Here is a 21929-nt window from a genome sequence, read left to right as displayed (position 1 = left end):
GATTGAGACGTACTTTTGTACGGAGCGAGTGTGGAGTCCTGATCCGCGGTTCCGCAGCTCCGCGAGGGGCGCGGCCGGAGACGGACGAAGCGTGAGATAAGGGAGAGAAAGGAAGAGTCTCGGGAAATGTGGTGTATGGTAAGCCCTTGCACGGGGAAGTGCTTGGCAATACACCAGGGAAATTTGGTGTGCGGTAGTCCTCGCACGGACGGGACGCCCGCCACTGCGATCGCGAATAAATTCCTGCTTCGCCGAGCTCCTCGCCTGAGCCCAAGTTATTGGCTACGGAGTGTTTCTCACACCCTCCCCCTCCCTCCCTCGCGCGCCCCCTCCCCTCACGGGAACGCGCGCCCCCCCCTCCCGCTGCCGCTCCCGTTCCTCGCCCCGCCCCGGTCCCGTCCCGGTCCCGCCGCCCTCCCGCTCCCGCCCTCAGGACCCGGCCGCCATAATGAACCCCGGCCCGGCCACCGTAAGCACGGGGCTAGGAGTCACCTCCAGAGCCTCCCCGCGCCGTGGCGCCGACCGCTGGTGTGCCGCAGCACCGCGCCGGGCGTGGGACGGCGCCCCGAGCCCACAGTGCTCGTCAGAAAAGCCCCGCACCGACAACCGATACCCCCGCACCGACAACCAACAGCCCCCACGCCGACAACCAACGCACAAGCAGTGTTTTAGGCCGGATTCGTGGCCCCGTTGGTCCGGGAGGCAGTCGTCACGCTAAATTCTACCCCACGGCAGGGGAACGATGGGCATCGTGACAGATCGCCGCCCCAGAAAATAAACACATAAATAAAGAATAAAAACGATAACGGGACATGAATCGTGCCCTTAATAACAGACATTGGGCAGTGAAATCACCGACTTCTGCAACAATACGTGCTCAGGGAACTGACTAAAACCCCTCCTGCATCGGCCATGTAATAGCTAGGCAAACATCACATAATACTTCCCTCCCTCATGTACACCAAACCTATTAAGGCAACCATAGTAGTGTGATAACGTGATTTTTCTCCTCCAGATCAGCGTCAAAGGCAGCTACGCTAGGTTTGCTCATAAGTTCAAACGCTGCTTTATTTATTTATTTGAATTCCATTTTTCTTATTTAGAAGGATTTCCATAGGGTGACAGGCCTTTAATGACACTCACGACTCAGAAACATTTGCCGATGCAGTCAAACAGTGTCTATTAACGCGAGGCACTGAAGTTAATTGGTATTAAAAATGAGCCAAAACGAAAGGCAAGTATCTGCGTGTCCAGCAGAATGACAGCGATCATCACCATTTGATCAATCTTCCCCCCACTCTCTGTTGCAGCTAGGTACAACGAAAAGAGTTTATGAAATCATTACGGGACATTCTTGTAGAAAACTTCCTCAAGCTTGGAAGAAAAAAAAACATTTCAGCTAAGTAAAACAGAAAATAACTGGAAGAAGTGAAGTATGGCGGTGTTGGAAAAGTTGCTTCAAAGACTTGTTTAATTAAAAAGAAGGAAGAAAGCAAGTTCCTACTGCAATCCCATCTTTGTCAAACTGATGGCGGGCACCAGTACGATGTGTTCAGCTAACACAGGCTGGAAGTTGTAACTGCAGCTGTGAAGTTTACCCAGTAAAAAGACTCCGCAAAGCATTCTAGCAGTTCCGATGCAATCACTGCTTCCTGAATTTGTGACTCACGGTTAACACGGCAGTACAGGAAGAAGTCTGGCATTCACTGCGCTCTTACGGTAAAGAATCTGCCCTGCGCACACCATCCCAAGCCAGGTATGCGCTCCTAACAGGAAAGGACGATAGGCTGATAAGTCTCAGCAGAGGGAAAAAGACATCAGAGAACTACTTTATAACAGCAGCACGCGGGCTGCAACCAACGTTCTCTTCCTCTCATCATTTTCATTTCTGTGGACTCCAAGAGAATACACTCCCAACATTTTTCAGCTCTGGAGAACAAACAGCCCAACCAATCTCATTCACTGAACTACAAAACTGGTATTTTCGCTATCTAGTCCAGAAAAGGAGGCGCACGTCTCTAACGTACAGTGTAGAGACCTTGTTAATAGGCAAAGTCTGCATAAAATAGGTGGCCACAGCCTGATTTTCTGACGTTCAGGGCCTTGGGTCACACACCACCACAGTATCAGACTTAATGAAGTCACCAATCTATGTGGGCCTCTCGTTACACAGGTCACATGTTATGGACCAACCTCTCAAAGGCCAAAAACCAGCACTGATACTGCCGGGCCAATACATATCTGTAGCATCCCATTTCTGGGTGACAACACAATGAATGTTTCCACAAAGTACTCGATGCAACCTAACTACTGTGTTTGGTGATGCAAAGCAAGCCGTGTCAAAGCAGCGTAGCACCCAGGCACATTCCTGGAAGATGTTTTGCTGCTCACGTTGAAGAAAATAGATAAAAAAATCCTGTGCAGTTTGCACTTCTGAGCTCAAGTACCACAGCTATGCACTGCAATTGAAGTGGCATCAAACCTTGTAAGGTTTTGAAGCTTCAGCACTGCCATCCAAATTCAAGGAGGCTGCATCTATTATCTTGAATTTGCCCCAGCTCAGTCCCCTGAAACAATTCCATAGACACGTACAAGCAACCCTTTTCCCACCCAGATTCTTTGCTTCATCTATTGCACCTCTACCTTGTGTCATATTCTTATTAATCTGCCCCTCAAAAGACTCCCTGGCTCACACAAAGAAGCAACCCAACAAATCCCTGTTCCCAGCCACGTTGCTTTCATGCTTTGGGAAGAGTTAACTGCAACAGCTCTAACTGTGATGCCACCTCACCCCCTCCACCTATGTGAGGTTCTTTGCCTTCTGTCTCCTCCTACGTCTACACCTGCACTAGAACCAGGAAGAATGTGCTTCCTACAATACTCCAAGAGCCTCTTCTGTTTCAGGATGTCATCATTTCAATTCAGGACTGAAAGTATTCCTAGCAAAAACCCAACAGCTAATAGCTAACAGAAGCAGTTGCTGGTGATCAGCTACAAGTAACCTGGAAGTACTGAGGAGTCACAAAAGAGAATTTGCATTACATTTAAGAACAGCATGCAGCTTAGGACCACTGCTTTCGCTGACTACACTAAGCCATAAAAAAGAATTGGATTCTTACCTGCCATCACAGCAATTATGGTTTATGTTGCCCCCAAAACACACACGGCAGTACCAGAACTGTGTCAACTAGCTTTAACAGCTTCCCCAGCTATTAAGTACAGTAATTTCTGCTTCCTTTTTTTTCTTGGAGGAATATTCTTTTGTTTCCAGCCTCACTTACTTATTATACACACTGTTAATTAGCAACTATTTCTCCATACTCATAGGGTTATGGAGTCCCTATGACTGGAAAAGACTCTGTACCCTTCAAGATAAGAACAGCATAAAGGCAGCAACTCGCAAGACTGCTCTAGCTTAAAGCAAAGCTTTCCTCATGGCTCTCATCTCCTTTGACTTGAGTACTGTCATCCTTCTACCAGAGCTTTAAAAACTTCATTACCACGAATGAAGGAAGACCAGAGCAATCAGAGAGGGTAGCAGAGGGTATAACTTAAGGAGCTGTTACTAGGATTTTTTTGTTGTTCCTGGTGGACTATTTTTCTCCTTGCCAGCAAGGAGGGAAAACCAGCAAGTTGTTTTCTCCAAGATTTTTTTTTTTTAGGTTTAAGAACACGGATTATGTTGTAGCAATTTCTTCGCTGTAAAGCGTCAGCTGAGAAGTCTAACAGTAAGAAGGGCAAGGGAAAACTGAATGCTGATGCAGAGAGTGCCAGCAGACATCATCCTCATTCCACGGGATGTTTGTAGCTATGGCAGTTGAAGTCTACACTTCCATATGCTTAACATACCCTATTTATAAGCCAATTTTAGCTGACCTAGCATGTATCAGTAGTACAGTTAGAGCCAGCAGCCTGCAGGAAAAAGTGGGCACAGGTGTTTCCATAGCAAGGCCTGTGAGTGTCTCCCATACATACTTCCAGTCTAAGCAAGCACATGAAAGGCTTGGCTTGTCGCTTACCTAAGGAACCAGGAAAACAAGGGGAAGCTAGATTTTGCTTGTGTCCTAATGCCCATATAAAAATAAAGACAGATGAAATACCCTTACTACCTTGTTAAATTCCATAAGCCGGAAGAGAACGTGCTGCACACAGGTACAAGTAAAATCCCTTGCTGGCAGGTTTGCAGAAACAAATCTTTTATTTACACAGGCAAGTCTATCTTTAGACCCCATTTACCTCTTTACATTTCTCGAATATTTACATGACTTCATGATGCTCCAAGAAGGGAGTGATGAACAAAAAGATTACAGAAACTGTCAAAAGCATAGCAAAAAAAACCCAACCTATCATTGTGCTTTAAAACTTATGAGCTAGAATAATGTAGAAGAAATGTAGTTTTAGCACTTTGGCCATAACGGTCATGCTCTAGAAGACACTTAAATAGCAGAGGGGATTTCAGAAGTGACCGTATCCAGAGGTTGCCAGTGACAATTCATGAGTGAATCGTAGAGTTCTTCGCTTGTCTCCGTGAATTGTCTGTTCATTTCATCAACATCCAAGTAGAGCTGTGGATCTGAAAATAAAAGCCTGGTAAGTCCAAGTATCAAATCTGAGGCATGCGCACAAAAAAACTTCACGTGAAATGGCTAATAAAATGTATTTTAAGCTAAGTGTAATAAGCTATTAGATCTACTAATTTTAGTGAGGTATTTAGTCCTCTAAAATTTTGAGCCTCACAACTCCAACTTTTGGGAATTTGTATATTAGAAGGCTGGGACTAGAACTGTCTTTCAAGATAAAGACAAAGACAATGTTTAAGATAGTAAAGATAACGTTTACGGATAATCAGCCATGAAACCCTCCCAAGAGTCATTTAATTCACTTCTACGGCAATACACGTTACATAGGATAGTTTCTAAACACTAACACAAAATGCCTCCACGTGAGGAACTTTGCAAACCTTCCAGGACACAAATATGTTTTGTACCGTATTTGTAAGTGCAAGCTGAATCCTCCTTTTGGAATCTGCAACATAAGCTTTTACCTCAGGGTGGAGAACAAAGCTTTTGCATATTACTGAGTTTCTAATATAAAATCTGTTTAGCGGAACCAATACAAAGAACAAAATTCTGTCTTAGACCATTTTCAAATGGGAATGAAGGCACAGGTACAAGAAACCTGCTGCGAAGCATTGACAGTGTCCCGTTTTACTTGATGCGGTCAGTGTATGCTGTATCAGCTTTAAAACCCCAGCTGATTGCAGATCAACCCCACAGAGGTTTGACCTCAGCTGAATTTTCAAGATGTTCTTCATCCAGTAGAGGTTGGCTTGTATTGTTAAAAGGCACAAGGATGGCTAAACTCAAGTGACAATGATAGAACCCTTATTACCGTCAGTAATTAGGTCATCACCGATTGCAGTCATAACTGAAGATTCCTGAAAGACAGAAAAGGCTAAGTTTAATCATAACTCATTTCAGAAAGCATCACAGATTCAAAGTGCTGCAGTCTCAACCCATTCCTTCTTCCTACAACTACAAGGATAGATGGCATTTTATCTACTTATTTTTAGAAGAAAGCCAATATTACAGTACAGGTTGGAAGGGACTTCCGGAGGTCACAACTAATACATTGACCACGATAAGACCACTTAAAACAACTGTTTAATTTGCTTTAAGCAAAGCAAATCAGAAGAACAGGAACAGAAGAAGCGTACGCAATGCTGTCAAAACCATTCTTTGGTATGCGTGAACAAATAATGGTGTATAAATCACTAATTCTATGGATTTACTATTTAAGCACTTAAATACAAACACCTCTGAATGGAATCTGCTCTTTTAACTTCACACTAAGCAGAAAGCATGTTTTCAACTTCGGATTCTTTTTGCTGATTCACACAAATCTGTACAACGTATTATCTGTGAAATATTTTCTTTACAGCAAGCGTGCACTATCTTTACCTCAAAAACAGCTGGAGCCATTAAAGAATCTCCTAAAGAGCAGTCTCCAACAGCTTGCATGCTGTCATAGGGAGCATAGGAGCTGTAGTTGTAGTCAGCGTAAGCATCGTAACTCCTCTGCGAGTAGTAGTTCTGGTAATCTTGGCAATAATCATTATAGTTGTATGACTGGTACCGCTGCAATTCTGCTTTCAGTCTGAAACATGAGAAGTTGCATACAGTCAGAGAACAAGAGACTGTAAACCCAGTTCTGAACTTAAACAATTTGTCAGCTTACATACTTCAAAGCTTAAAAGGAAGCTTTCCTAAACAGTCACCTAAGTGACAGCTTAAGTCACAGCTCAAAACCTCATTTCTATAGAAGCAAGCATCCTCACCTTTGCCAATACCAGAAGGAATTGTTCTCATGGATTAACTCCAGAGCCTTGACATGGTTACCTGTACACATCAAGTATTTTTAGCGTTGGCATAAGCAAGCTGCTGCTAAGTCTCTGTGCTTTGCTAAAGATTGATTTAAGACCAGAGACATTTATCAAGCACAGCTGCTTTAAAGATGCAGTCTTAACCCTTCTATCTTTTGTTTGGTTAATTACTAGATCTTATTTCCAGAAAGAAGTGAATGGAGTCAGATTATCCATTTCAAAGAAGCATCTGACGCTGCCTGTCAGTTTGCCATGTCTACCTCCACCTGCTCTGTTTTTTTGTTTGTTTAAAGTCCATTAAACATTCAACAGCTGCCAACTATACCGCTCAGGTGAAGTCAGTCTTGCTTAACAACACAATCGCGATTCTCCAGCATGACGCCTTATTATTAGTGGGAGAATTACAAAATACGCTGGTTCTTAAGAAGAAAGGGCCAGCTGATTAGCTTTCACTACTTTCCCTTTCAAGATTTTCTCAGGGGCAGCTTCAGACTAATGACAAGAACCAAGACAAGTGCTATCTGTACTAAAACTGAGGTACACTGCATAAAGAACATTCAGATAACCCAGCTGCATATTCAAAAAAATCCGCTGTTTAGACTTGTCTTCACTGATTCTGTACAGGCAGACCTCCTGTGTCTGCAGTGCCCAGTTTCTCTGACTTGAATTGGGGATGCAGAGAAGTGAGTTCTATGCTTTTGGGGAAGAATACAAGCTGAAGGCATTCTGAAATAGCTTCCAAACTCAGCAAACATGAGGGACAAACTAATCCAATGGCTGGGTATTTCAATGCTAAGAGAGCACGGTACTCAGCCATTCAGAAACGTATTACTGATGTGTATTTTAATACCTACATTTGTTTCAATACTGCAAAGCTACACAAGTTCTAATAAAGAGGTAATCCATTGTCTTGTTACTGTAGTAAACAAACAGAAGATACATCATCTTAGGTCTTCTGCTTCCAACTGCACTCTTCCTACATACAGTTGTGTAGGGAAGGAAAATCTGAAAATACTGTTGACGTTCTTCTGGATAGCCGAAGCAAGAAAACATGTTTGTGGCTTATTCTTGTTTTCAAAATAAAACAATATTAATTTAATCAAAAAATTTTGGCAAAGAAGTTTGGACAGTGCTCTCTTGGAGAAGAGCATTTCCATTCTAAAGCAGAAGGAGGCAACATTTGCAGAATTATGCTAGGTAAACAGAAACAGAAGTGTCATTTTTTACTATTTAACAGAACACACAAGCTAACCTCATGAACATACTGAAATTGTTTATATGAAGTCCTGTTTTGTCAGTATCCTGAATCAAAGTTCATCGAATTTGGTATCAATTCTTTAACCGTTCAGAGACCTGAATTGCCTTAAATAAGTGATAGAACTGAGCCGGTAGAGTAAGAAACCCTCTCAGGAAGTGCTAAGCTTTAAACTCCCCATTGCCCTAAGCTCATGAAAAGCAAAGAATAGCATTCTAAACCTGTTCTAGTAATAACGCCTTTGGCTTTCCCCCTGCGTTCCCATTTTTCCCCCCCACTTCTTTCCTGTCAACCCACTATAAAACTAGTTATGTGCTTCTCTCAAACTAGAGGGAAAGCTCTAAGAACAAGAACTCCCTAGCATATAAAACCACTTGTTGTCCCTTCTACCTTATGCAGGCCCAAACCTGAAAATATTTACCAATGCATTCAGCTTTGCTACTGTTGAGAAACAAGGCTGGTTACAATGGCAGCTAAGCCCAAGTTGCGCTGTCTGGCTAGACTTAACAGTTGGATTCCCCCAGCCATCCTGAAGCAGGTTGATGAATCCAGGGAGTCAAAACATAGGACTTCTGCATTTCTGGTTTTGTAGACTGCATCCTGTGTGCAGCCACTACAGCAAGGGCCACAGACTTTCCAAAGGCAGAGCTACAAGAATCTGATTATTTAGAATAACTGTATCAATGCACAACTCCTTGGTTACCTTTTAGAAATTCCTATGCTCAGCCGGATTCCTTTTCCCCCCAGACCTGGTGCGTTCTGGCAGTCTTGCAGTGCCCTCATCTGATCACCTTGCTCACCAAATCTTACATAGGCATACCCTCTACTATTTTCAAAAGGGAGAAAACCAATTCTAGTATGCATAACAGTTACAAAGCTAACGAATTCAGTTTCTGTCTTCTACAAAAAACAGAAGATAGCAGCTACTATAGCTTCTATTACTTAAGCAACCTCTCTGGCATGTGCACGTGCACAGAAAAGGCTTTCACCAAATTAAAACACTTGGGCCAGAAGCAAAAAGCTTATTCCTTGGTAGCATTAAGATGCAACTCACTGAGAGCCAGCAAAACAATACATTTTAAGTGCTCTCTGCGTAAGTAATCAGATTCAATATTTCTGCATATACAGCAGTTAATCAGTTAGCACTAACCCACTCCTTTTGGAGCCACAAACTTTATTGGTCACAAACACCAAGAGCTGGCTGTAATTATCTGAACCAGTATTAACCGGTACCTCTGAACTCTTCAAACAAAAATATCTTTCAGGTGCTCTTAGAAGAACAACATCAATTGCCTGCAACAATTTGATGGCTTTGCTAAACGGAGCACTGAAAAGCACAGTGGTACAGTTTCTTTTGTAGCCTGTTCAGAAATTATAGCCCCGTGCCTACAGCTTCAAATCAGGCCAAGCTTACCAGCCCAACTCTTACAGCTTAAGTTCACTGCACTTGAATGCCTTCAAGACGTGCTTTTAGGAGCCATGGAGAAGAACCCTCTGGTAAGACCACCATTATAAAGTACTGAGTGTTGTTTTACACTTAAAATAGAACTATCTGTTACAGTCATTCATCAGCTTTCCCTAGGCTGCTGCTCTCTCACTACTGAATGTGATCCTGCTCTCAGTTTCCCACTAACTTTTTCCCCCAGCGTTTATGGCCTCTTTTCATCTATGACACTTTTAAGGGACTACACCATGTTGAAAAATGCTGGTTAACATTTCCTTTTACACAAGGTGCCTCATCGAATTTTCCTGACTAAACCAAACCCCAGAACCTTAACTAGAAGAGGAAGCACACAAACACACATGCCTCCCTGGCCACCATATCTCCCCAAAACATATCTGTTCAGTAACAGACCAACTGTAAGAATACTGCAATTAAAATCAGTATAGCTCTATACACTGCTTTTGTTCGGGATTACTAGCTAATGTCCTTCCCCTTACCCCTTCTGGAATTAATACTGAATTCTGTACTCCAAAACCCGGTTCTTAAGTCATACAAATGACATTTAACAATCAGAATTTTTCCACACAGTGATCCTCAATAAAAACTTCAATCCTCTACTGCAGTCTTTCAACAAATTAAAGGAATACAAAACTGGCTAATAACTGTTCAGTGATTTTTGGACCTTTGTAGCACTAGAGTAACAGCAGTACACTCTGCAGCATAGTTGCAAGTATGTGGGAATAATCTCTTTTTTTCTCTGAAAGGTGTGAGGCCTCTATTTCACCCTACTAAAGATTTTACCACCAACTGTACTGCTAGCATTGAGACACTGCAACTTCTGTGCTTGAATGAGATGCAGGACAGGTTCCTTAAGGTGTCGCAATTTTTCGTCTAAACCTAGTGTTGAGATGCTGTGTCTTTGACTCTTCAGTGTCAGCTTTCTTTCCAAACACTAACGGAGCAGCAGTAGTGACAGAATCCTGCTTCTCTTCTGTCCTTCCCAAAATAAACTGTGAGGCAGCTGCAGACTCTGCACCTGAACACTCTGAGTGAACACCGAATGTAAATGATGGCAAGGCAGCATTTTGTGGACGCAGTCGCAGTACCAAAACCTGCAGAAATAAGTGAATGTCAAGTCCGTAACCCACGGTGTATCTGCAGTACCTGAAGGTTTGAACTACATTCTAGTCCTGATCTTTCCAGTCAAAACTGTTTAACAAACAACCCACCAAACAGTAAAACAAACAAGAAAACCCCATGCTTCCTCTCTACATAAAACTTTTCACAATTGTGTTTTCTGCCCACCACCTGGCTTTAAAAAGTATACGAACTTCTTTGAAAGATCATGTTTTTAGTCTGAACTCCAAATGAACAACGTGTAGGGCATGTAAAGAACAAGCACGTCATTAATGAAAGCTTTTCTCTAAAAAGGATAAACTTATTCTTGGGGAAAAGTGTGGAAACAGAAGTTATCTAGGCAATATTCCTACAGGAAAAACGAATAATTTTGCCACACCTCAAAGGAAAAAATAATTGTGCTTAACAGGTAAGAAAATAAAAAAAATCAGAGCAAACCAAAAAATAAATCACAGAATATGCATCCTCGTTTTAATCATTAAGGATTACCTTTGAGCTCTGCTTTGGTGCTTGGCTTTGCACTTTCACAGGCTACACACTTCGTGGCCTCTGCTTTGTTTTGAACCAAGCAGGTCTCCCAATCCCAGCTTCCTTAAGGCTTCTTAAATTTGTCTAAATCCAGAAATTCTCCAGAAGGAGCAGAAAATGCAGATGCACTGCTACTGGTCACAGGTGTTGGACCCTCTGTGAGACAAACAAGACAGTTAACCATCCTGTTTGAACATGAACTATAAAATGAGCATTAACTTTTAAATTTGATTTGTCAAATCCCACAGAAATGTTCAAAACTACTCCGCAACTCCCCCCCCCCGCCCCTGAAAAAAATAAAAGCCACCAAAAACCCACAAAGAAACAAACAAACAAACAAAAAAACCAGAGTGGAACTCAAAGCTTCCAAACAACACACAACTCTGTTCAGCACACAAGCTTCTGCTGCTGTTGATGACAGTGTAACCTCCATAAAGAGGCCTGACAGGTGCCTTTTAAAAAAAAGGTGCCTTTTAAGAGAGAAGCAGAAGATAACGCTTCAAATTCAAAACCGGAAAGACAAGAATGGCTCTTCCCTTCCACGGCACACGCAGAAAACTTTTATCCTAGTATTACTTGCATCGCTCTTCCTCCTGACAAGTGCAACGTAACCGTGCAATTCACTGCACCATGGTCACAGTAAACCCCTCATTTCCAAAATTCCTCCTTGCAATGGCAAGAGCCTCAGACAAAGATGCCGACTGACCGCTCAGAGGTTGGAAGTCCAAGAGAATCAACTCTGTCTGAAATCCATTATCTTACCTCATGAAATTTCAGTCTTACCGCACAGGATGATTACAAAAGCCCGGTCTAGTCCATCTTAATTTGTTTCTTCCACGATATATTTGCACAGGTGTTTTTCGATGTAATGGCATGTTAAATGACATTTAGAGTCAAAGTTAGAATTAGAATCGTATTTTAAAAACAATACAACCACGCTCAAAATCAATTACGGTCACACACAATGGGAAACAACCCAGTACTGCCCTGAAGAAGTTACCCAGCGGGTCACTCGCTTTCTTGAAGCCTACCACTGACCTTCATAGGCATCTCTCTGCTTTAGCTTAAGACTAGTTAAGACTACACTGTCTTGAAATCTGGCTTCACATCTCCCCTCAATTACATACAAACGGTGAGTAGAGGCATTTTGGACACATTCTGTAATTTTTTTTACTTATTTTTTGAAAGAGAAAAACGCAGTCATTTTTAACTCTTTCTATGGAGTTCTCATTTTCGCCAGTGAAAAATCACTATGTTGTTTTTAAATTAAGTCACTCACTTCAGCCACCTTCCCTCACCAGCTGCAAAGCCGGGGGTATCTGCATTGATCCAGCTCCGTACTAATACATTTCACAATCAGTTCAATTTATGCGACAGGCTGGAACCTGGGCTGAGACCTCTGAAGTGCCTGTAAACCAATCCTGCAGACAGCCGCTAACCCATCAACCGTACCTGGGAATCGTGTTGCTTAAAATATTCCATATATGCAACGTACTTTTATTCTGTACAAGATTCACAGAGGCTAGGATGGAAACAACAGGAAAAAAAGGACCATACCTGGTTTCTCAGACTGACAGGCTACACATTTGTTATCTTCCGTCTTATTTGGTACAAGGCATATTCCACAGTCCCAAGAGCCTTTCGCCTTCTTAAATTTGTCTCCAAAGCCCAGAGTGGCTGTTGTGTCAGTGCTGCTCGAGGAGGATGTCACTGTCACCGAGCTGTCTGTGACCACTGGTCATGTCAGAGCAGGCATTACTCCCGTTCCAGGTTTTGGTGTCTCACATGCTATACATTTTGTAGCTTCCGGTTTGTTTTGGACAAGACATGTATCACAATCCCACGTTCCAGGTACTGTTTTGAATTTGTCTCCAAAGCCCAGCATCCCTGCTGGGGGCGCTGCTGGCTTTGAGGTGTCGCATTGACTTGAACTTACTGTCTGTTTCATACTCTCAACTGTTGACGCTTTAGTAGCTTGACAAGTTACACATTTGTCCTTTATGTCTTTGTTTTGCAGAAAAGGGTCACATGTATCAGATTGCCAGTACGATGCTTGTTTAGAAGTCTCTTTACCTGCAGAAAAAGTTGTTATTGCAGGCCTAGTATAAACCACTGTGCTTGTTGTAGGTTGTGCAGACGTAGAAGAGCGTGTTTTCAACAATCCAAAGTCTAGGAAGCAAGAAAAAAAAGTCTTCCTGTTAGCGCAGCACCTCACTACATGTAACTAAGTGACTTTACTAGAGGGCAAAAATTTCAACTCAGGTGCCAATGGTTACAACTAGACATTCAGACCGAGCGCAACAGGAAGTCCCCAGAAATCTTATCTAAACGGATGAAATTTCATCTGCTGCACTGGGTCACAACAGAACATTTCGTTAAAGCTTCATTTAACTCTTTGTTTCCAAGCAAGCTTTAAATCAACATTTTCACTGGTCGATACAAGTACAAACAGACAGTAGCTGACTGAAATCTGACAGTCCAACGTGGAATGGAAATAATACAATTTGATTAAGACGCGATGCCCAATCGAATCAAATTTCTAAAGCTCCTCCTTCCGTAGCAGATGACTCAAATCTACTCCAGTAACTGTACAGAAGTTTGTACTCGGAGCAGCAATCCGTATGGTATTTTCCCACAGATGCTGAATATTAATTAAATAATAAAAACTCAAGACAATTGAACAACTGTCTAATTTTCTATAATCTTTTTCAAAATGCATCGGACACAGGACAACTCCTTATTTAAAAGGTGGCAATTTTAACAGAAAAGACAAGCTACTAATACAGAAAGACTAAAGGAAATGCATCTTAAACAGCAGCTCAAGTTGCTTGTAAATCTACCTTGAACATAGTTGTTTTGTGGTTTGTTGGTTTTTTTTTAGTCAAAAATGAAGTCTTTGAACAATGTGGATTTAGATTCTGCTTCTTTTAAACCGATAAAGAAAGTGAATGTCACTTCACTCAGAGGTCTTTCCTTAAACAAAATGCACAATGTATTTTCTCTCACTTAGCTCTTTCCAGTAGAGAAATGTGCTGCCTTCTTCACAAGTATGTAAGTTAGAAGAAGACTTTTGGGAAAAGATCAAATTCAATAAAGCCCTTTTTCTTAAAAGATATCTTTTCCACAGACACACTTTATGAAACTGTTGAAAACAATTGCAATTGCTTAAAAACAAAATTCAGAAAAGGGTTTTTAACGTAAAACACTCCACTTCTGTTTGCAGTTTAAATTTTAATCCACAGGAGCCATTGTAAGCTAAGGCCCAAAGATTCGCAGCTTTCGCCATGTATTTGGAACTGAAGCTCTTTCCTATTCTTTCTTCACCTGGGCTGAAGGTGGGACAGGAGTGTTGAGTTTTACAAACATTTCCTTTTCAATTCCACAAATTGTATTTACTTAAAATGAAACACCGATTATCTGGCTAATTCTCTTAGTACCTCATTTACAATTACATCCTAACACGTAAAGGAGATGCAACCCATCTGCTTTTCATCTTGCAGTTTTACTTCCAGCAACAAACACCACTTAGAATAGAAGGGGGCAGATGCACCCTAACAAACGCAGCGCTTAATGTAATGCTCTCCTACATTCATATTTATAGCAGATACTCTATTAACCATAAGTCGTGTGTTGGTTTTTTTTTTTAATAAAAAATGCTAGCGTATTTTTTGCAGCATCTTTTTAAAAGGAGTTCATTATCTCTCCAGGATTTTTTAGAACGTCTAAGACGCTTCCTTCCTTTAATACGTGGGCAGTGGTGAAGGGACCACCAGCAAAATCTTTGACCTCCTCTTTCTGTGTGTTGATGTTGGTTGAGGTGGTGGTGTCTTTTGAAACAAAAGAAAACAAAAACAGCTTTCACAATGTGACCTAGTTAGAGCAGATTATACTCACTTTTGTTAGAAACAAGAATTTCCAGCTTTCATGCTTCTCACATAAGAATCTTCACAAATTCTACTTACTTTGCAATGCTTTATGATTACAAGCAAAACAAAAAGCAACAAAACAAAAAAAAAATATAAAAGCAGATCTGTCACTGGAAAAATACTGCAGAAGTCCAACACTGCCTGGAATTGCTAGCATGCGCAGACAGGACAGATTGAAGATTTAATAAAGAAAAAAAGGAAAATAAGCACTTCAGATCTGAAGTGCTAAAGTTTCAGTTACCTAGGGTAAGAAAGGGCGTCACTGGAGTACCACTGGGTCCAGAAAGTTCTGCCGATTTTACAACGGGAACACTAAATGTAAACCCAATCTGCTATGAACAAGAGAGGTTTTTCAGATTCTCAAGCCACAGGAACTTCAATCGAATGCACACACAAAACCAAATCTGAAAGCTGCTCTTCACATTTGTAGCATGCATGCTGAATGACAAATTATAAGCCAGAAGCCTACATACTTTTCTCCATCAAGGCAGATTCTGCTTTAGTGTTCTGCAACAGCCTACTAAATGCCTAAGAAAAAAAGTCAAGCTCCTTTATTATTTTACTTACAGAAGACGTAGGTAGCACTTCTGCCTCAGTAGATTTCACAACTGGAGATGAAAATGCGAACTCAGGACTGCTAACAGTACTTGTTGGTTGTATCTGTATTTTCAAAAGAATTAAAGGTTTATATTTAAGAGCAACAACTACTTGAATTCACTACCCAACAGAAGTCCCGCAGTGACGTCGAAAAACCTGATGTTTGAGTTATTTTGCAGATAAAAGTAATAATAAAACACAGGGAAGTTTCCAAGTGGGTATAGGACAATATCTTCAAAACCAAATTCCAGAAACTGAGAGGAAAAGCTGGAGATGCTACTTAGGTCTAAATGCACGGAAAAGCAAGCCAGGAAGCTGAAGAACGGCAAACTCAGCCCAATGATACTCCAAGAACTTCAGCAAACACCTCAACATGTTAAAGCAGCTGTCTACTTCAAACCGTACAAAAAATATTTCAAGTACTCTGGAACAGATTAATGTTTATTTTATTGCAATAATATGCCAATTATTGCACCCTAGGCTCATTCTATGTGAGGCTTATATGACCACGTTACCTCTAATTTAATAACTTAAATAAAGTTGTGGTTTAACCATTGCAGGCAACTAAGCACCACACAGCCACTCGCTCACTCCCTCCAAGTGGAACAGGGAAAAGAACCGGAAATAAAGAAGTAAAGTTGTTAAATTTGAGGTAGCATTAATGACTCATCGCATGTAATGGCTACCTGGAAAGACAAATGCCATAACCCTGTACATACTCCCCACTCCTTCCCCTTCTTTCCCCCAGCATTTATTGCTGAGCACGATGCTAAATGGTGTGGAATATCCCTTCGGTCCTCTGGGCTCCGCTGTCCTGGCTGAGTGCCCTCCCAGCCTCTTGTGCATCCCCGACCTCCTCGCTGGCAGGGCAGCATGAGAAACAGAAAAGGACTTGTCACTGTGTAAGCACTGTTCAGCAACAGCTAAAACACCAGTGCCTTACCAACACTGTTTTGCTCACAAATCTGCAACACAGCATCATCTACTACGAAGAAAATTAACTCTACCCCTGCCCAAACCACTATAAATAACTTGGCATAAAGTCCACACCCCCTTTCCCCCGCAGACTTCCACAGCATTTGAAGCAGTTATACAATCACGTTAAATGGGAGTTGGCAGGCTCTAAGACTGAGAGAAGCAGAATCAAAACATTTATGCCTTTTTCCCCAAACTGGCATACAACCCCAATTCATTCAGCTGCGTAGAAACTAATATTTGTTAGTTTCATGAGCACCACAGAAAAAGTCAACTCGCAATAAAGCAGTATACTCATTGTAAACATTATTTATAGCATAAAGATTTACCTTGCCCGCCGCCGTCGCTGCTGCATCTGCCATGCCTGCCGCCTCCGTTGAATTTGCCACGCTTGTCGTTGCCACTGTTGACTTTGCCTTGTCCTTTGTCATCAGCAGGTATGGCATGCCCGCCGCCATTATTGGACATGTCAAGCCTGAGGGCACTGTTGAACATGTTATGCCCGACGTCGCCGTTGTATATATCATGTCCTCCACCTCCTCCTCTGATAGATCTGTCAAGTCCTCCACCTCCGATGGATCTGTCATGCCCTCCACCTCTGATGGATCTGTCATGCCCTCCACCTCTGATGGATTTGCCATGCCCGTCGCAGCTGCTGGAGTTGCCGTGCTCATTGCTGCTGTTGAAACAGCGCTCGGTGACGCTGAGACAGCGCTACTACCAACGAAACTAGAATTGAACTGAGGCAGCGATGCAGCACTGATGGGTAGGGGTATGTTCGGTAGCACTGGTTCCTCCACTTCCTAAAGTTGCAAATTTTAATTTTTCTTATACAAGACATACTACTTTCTCACCCCATCCCACCCAATTTATTAACAAAATTAAATAGAACAAAAATCCATACAAATTAAGAGAAAGCAAGTTTCCAGAAGAAATCCCGATCTCCCCACCTCTGTCTACCACGTCATTTTAATTTATGGCAGGCCTGCTTCTACATTATACTCTATTCAACAACTGTACAGCAAGAACACTGAAAGTTAACTCAAAACCTGTGCAGAACAGAGAGGCACAGATCACATTTTCTTTCTTTCTTTTCTATACTTTAGTCATCAAAGCTCTAGAGAAGCATCATCCTTTCTAACTACCCTCGCATGGCTTCAATTAAGAGTACACTCTCAAGACAAGTGAGAAAGTGTTCCTCTTGCAAAATTAGGCAGGATAGCTGCCAAAGTTTCTAAAGTCACTACAGCAGTGAACGTGGAAAAAGGTAATGTTTAAAGAAGCAGGTAGGTTCAACAACCAAACTAAACACAAAAAGCACCAAAGAAAGTCAGACTAGCAGCACTGAAGATTGTGTTCTGGTAAATACAGTCTATACCATGTATCAGGATGCAAATATAAAAATCAGAAGAGAGCCTCTTAACAACTTCAATTTTCATCCCTGCCACTTACTTTATTTGATTACTAAGATTGGATGAGTTATGTTTTAAATGGCATAGAAAATCTGACCGAAATTTGTACAGTACTATCATGATCTACTTAGAAATGACTAGGCAGGGATGTAAGTTGGTACTACTGATATTCAGTGCATCCTGTAGCTTACATCTGTTTCACAGTTTTGATTTGAAAAGTTTATGGAACCTTTGATATTTGGACCATTATTTTATTTGTGTTACAGGAATAAACAACAGTGTTTACGATTTCTTTATATTGCATCATCCAGAAGTCCCATTTAATGATTTGAAACTTAAATTAACTTAAATACTTAATATTAACTTAATATTAATTAAATACTTAATGTTAACATAAATACTTAAATTAACTTACAGGCAGCTTATATAACATCCAATAAAAGAAAAAATAATCTGAATATTCATGGTCATAGTTTTATGGAATAGATTTTTCCTATTAAAATGAGAAAAAAACTCTCTCACAATGAGTTTGGTGAGTATCAAAAACTGAGTCATCGTTAGCAGACATGCAGAATGCTCTCTTCTACTACTCTTTTTCACACTCTTGGCCTGTATCTTTCTGTATGACTTAAATATGAAACCAAAAATTAAGCTTTTTTTTTCTTTTTATACTTGGCACTCGTTTCAAGTATCATTCCTGTAGAAAAACTATACAAACCTTCACCAAAACTTCTCTTCTTAGGACTCATTCATTCAATTGCTAACGAGAAATGTTATAGTTTGAAGAATCTCCAAGGTAAGAGAATTAAAAATTTCAAAATTACATAAGCAAAGTTCAGGTATTCAAACACAGGAAATCAATTGGAGCCTGCTCTGAAACCCACAAGAAAACAAAAACAATGCAAAAATAAAGCGGTATTGTTATAATTTACTATGATGCAATAAAACTGACACACTTAGCTAGTTACTTCAGTAAGCTCAGTGACAGCAATTAATTTAAGAGTCACTTACCTGTTCTTGTACAGCTCTTGATAAATAGTGTATTCCTCTTTCCCTTCTCATTTTGCCGCCTCCGCTACTCACTCCTGAAGACAGACCACTGGACGCAGCAGTACTGAATTTGTAGCTGGTCACATTGCTAGCACACGACAGTACAGAAGTTGGGGGAAACAAGAGAAAAAAAACTTACCAGCCAAATTTTTTTTTCAAGATATTAGAGCTGTTATTAGTCCTAGAATTGAAACCTGCTGATCAGAAAAAAACTAAAGCTGTCTCACAAGTTGCTAAACGCTGGTAAATACTTGATGTTCTAAATAGGAAAAACTTTATTAACAGCAGCAATGAAAAGGACATACATAAGTGCACCGTTCACATGGGAACAATGACTAAGCCAGAAGACCTGAAATAGAAGAGCTGATTTAGATTGTTATTTTCCAGTGCTTCCTTTAAATAGGACTGGTTCTCTGATTCTGCGATGCACGTGTATCTTTTGCAGGGATATAAAAGAACAGCTCACAAAAATACAGAAAGAGTGCACATATGCACACATACACATGGGAAACACTGCCAACAGCTCTGATAGAATAGGGACGCCTTAGACTTGTGTGGCAAGGTAATATGGCCTAAGCTTCAGAAGCAGCTCTGGCTTTCATGTGGCCATCAGCAGGAACAGCAGAGGTGTTTGGGTATGCCAACATTCCAGAAGTCTTTTCAGACATGAATACAGATCCCTTTTGTAAGGCATACAAAGGCATTTTTCTGGTACTTAAAAAAGCCTAGCTCAAAACCAGAAAGATATCCTAATCCAAGAGCAAATGGGGAAAAAATAACCCAAACCAGAAGTGAAATAGGGAATAACTCTAACAAAAGTACTATGGCAAGAAAATGAAGTATGCCTGGAAAAACTGTGACCTCAAAGCTTATCTTGCAGCCAATCAGTCAGTCAGTACAGAAGTGCATTAGATCGCACTGGAAGACACCAGGTCAAACTCCCACAATACTGAGGAGGAGAACTGGTCTAAACTTGTCAAATACTTGACAACAGCCTGCTTAGCACTGTAACTGCATAGAGGAAGAAAGATCCCTAAGGCATATGCTCAGACTTTTCTCTAATCCGAACTGTCAATCCATTAGAATTCTGAAAAAAGTCTTACATCAAAATAGATCTTCATTCAGACAACTATCGCTTGCCCGTAACAGCCCATATTCCTCTTTCTGTTAACACCTGTGAGCTTCAAGGGGGCAAAGACAGTTGTCAGCCTTCAAGCAAGTCTAATCTACAATTGGACTCAGGATATAAAATATATATATATACACACACACACATAGATATATAGCATTGGTGGGCCAGAGATTTACTGAGTATTCCAACTCAACTGTCCAAAGGGACTCTTGCCAGCAGATCAGTGTGGTGCTCCTGCTCCAGAACATGGCACCCAACAGAGACCAGCATCACAAAAAACACTACCACCACTACCTACTCTACAAACAAAAGGTAGGGCACTGCAATAAACTTTGTGAACGAAATCAAAAGCAGTGTGAGTTTTCTGTATCTCCTTCCTAAATGGAGAAGTAGAAAGGAGTTCTAACAGAGACAATTTAGAACAGTTTGAAAAAAACATAATTAAAACCCAGCACCTGATTGCACCTGTACCAGAACCTTAAAGCCAGTCGCTTCCACCCCTAAAAAGGTGGTTGTTGTGAAGTCCAACTTTTAGATGCCAAAACAAAGTGTTGAGTTCTTTCTGCAAGCCAAAGAATGCCCATGGTCACATAAGAATTGCTTGGCAGATGAGCATAGAGTCGACAAAATTCCCTGCTACTGTTCTTTGAAAAGAGCGACCCCCTAAAAACCGAGTGCAAAGTCCCTTAACTCAAGCATTATTACCCAAAACACCATTTGCCCAGAAGGAAAAGCCATCAATATTATCTGGAGGATAACTCATTTGACCTAAACCAAGAAAGCAGTATAACACAAAGCAGTCTCCTCAAGAAGAAATTCAATTAATTCTGCTGGATTTTTTTTATTTTAGAGATGAGTTAGCATTTGGCCTCAAATGATCCTAAAGAACACATGGTCTTCATGTGAACTCAAAGCAGACAATTAACTTCATCATGAAAGGAGTATTAAAAAAAAGAATAATAAATCATAAATCTTCCTCCATGTTTTTGCTTAAAAAATAAAGAAAAAAACACATCAATAAACATCCTCCTGAACTGTAACTCACTTCCCCTACTTCACCTTCTAAAGAATACTTCAGAAAGAATCATCCCATTAGGACAGAGCTTTCAAACTGCAAGCAATTAAATAGCTAAAACTAATAGCTTTTCCCCTAGGGAACATTAGGAGGGACAAATTATTTTGTTATAAGTAAACTGAGTTATAAACCATGAAATATCTGTCAAAGCAAAATTTGTAACGCTACAGATTTAGTCAAACTACAAAATGAGCCATATTTCCTGTAGAAGGAAAAAATTAGGCCTCCAATAGCAAAGATCCTTTCTGTGGATACAGCATTATAACGTGCCTTGTTTCCCATCTTCGTATCCTACTCAGAAGATAAACTTGGGATAAAAAGTGGTCTATCAGTACTTTTATTCTTGCTCATCTTCCTTCCTTTCATAAAAACAACAATTTTCTCAAAGTTCTATTGATCTTCAAACACAATCCAGACTTTGCAGCTCCCTCAAAATACAAAATTTTCATTGGATTTCCCATTCCTTTTACTGAGAACTGTCACCACCTTTCAGGTGCAGACCGTACTGAAAAAGGAGATTTCTTTCTTTCTTCAAGTAAGTTTTAAATTAATAGATGTCATACCTTTCAGATGGTTCTGCTCGCTGTTCTGCAGGCAAAGTCTTCTCTCTCATCCCCTGCAAGTTAAGTTTAGTTCAAGACTTAGCTGAATATGTACAGAATACACAAAGTACCAACAACCACTTCATGTGGTTTTTTGTGGTTTTTATTTTATTTATTTATTTTTAATTTTATAGCACTGAATACACCTCACCTACTTAACGTTGTTCCCTAATTCAGCATTGTGGGTACAGTTCAGTTAAATTTTGGGGCTAAAGTAAGCATCACTGCTTCACTCAGCATTGAGGACAAACTGATAGAACACTAAATCAAATTTGTCAAATCCTCTAACAAAGAAAGTAATTATTTTAAACAAAATGACAAAAATTGTGTGTGTGGGGGGGAGAGTTTTCATCAAAACTTGTGTTTACCAGCCCCGTAAAAGGGACATACTTTTCTGTTTTCTATCATTTATCA

At 40.8% G+C, this 21929-nt stretch overlaps 3 protein-coding genes across 3 annotated transcripts in view; 1 reads left to right on the top strand and 2 right to left on the bottom strand.

Annotated features, from left to right (window-relative positions):
• The window catches only part of LOC310905450 (nuclear pore complex protein Nup153-like), a 148036-nt gene that overhangs the window by 51445 nt on the left and 74662 nt on the right, over positions 1-21929 (top strand). The window lies entirely within an intron of this gene.
• LOC310905451 (tRNA selenocysteine 1-associated protein 1-like) lies at positions 4404-6428 on the bottom strand. Its single transcript, XM_083851739.1, has 4 exons — positions 6338-6428; positions 5961-6156; positions 5392-5437; positions 4404-4573 (listed from the first exon to the last, which is right to left on the bottom strand). The coding sequence occupies exons 1-4, from the start codon at positions 6406-6408 to the stop codon at positions 4437-4439; spliced, it is 450 nt and encodes a 149-aa protein (XP_083707865.1). The 5' UTR covers positions 6409-6428; the 3' UTR covers positions 4404-4436.
• LOC310905334 (uncharacterized protein) lies at positions 16515-18788 on the bottom strand (the record flags this gene model as incomplete). The annotated part of the gene is made up of 3 exons (XM_083851508.1): positions 18668-18788; positions 16579-17047; positions 16515-16537 (listed from the first exon to the last, which is right to left on the bottom strand). Exons 1-3 carry the CDS (start codon positions 18716-18718, stop codon positions 16515-16517), a joined length of 543 nt encoding a protein of 180 aa, XP_083707634.1. The 5' UTR covers positions 18719-18788.

The sequence above is a fragment of the Anser anser genome (genome assembly GCF_964211835.1).
Source record: "Anser anser genome assembly, chromosome: 11".
Classification (NCBI taxonomy): domain Eukaryota; kingdom Metazoa; phylum Chordata; class Aves; order Anseriformes; family Anatidae; genus Anser; species Anser anser.
Note: the sequence above shows the minus strand (reverse complement) of the source record. Positions and strands in the feature narration are given on the sequence as shown.

Coding starts and splice junctions, on each gene's coding strand:
- LOC310905451 (XM_083851739.1), bottom strand. CDS start 6,408: ATGTGTACAGGTAACCATGTCAAGGCTCTGGAGTTAATCCATGAGAAC. Junction 5,438..5,960: donor TGGCTCCAGCTGTTTTTGAG/GTAAAGATAGTG, acceptor TCTGTCTTTCAG/GAATCTTCAGTTATGACTGC. Junction 4,574..5,391: donor TGATGACCTAATTACTGACG/GTAATAAGGGTT, acceptor TTTTATTTTCAG/ATCCACAGCTCTACTTGGAT.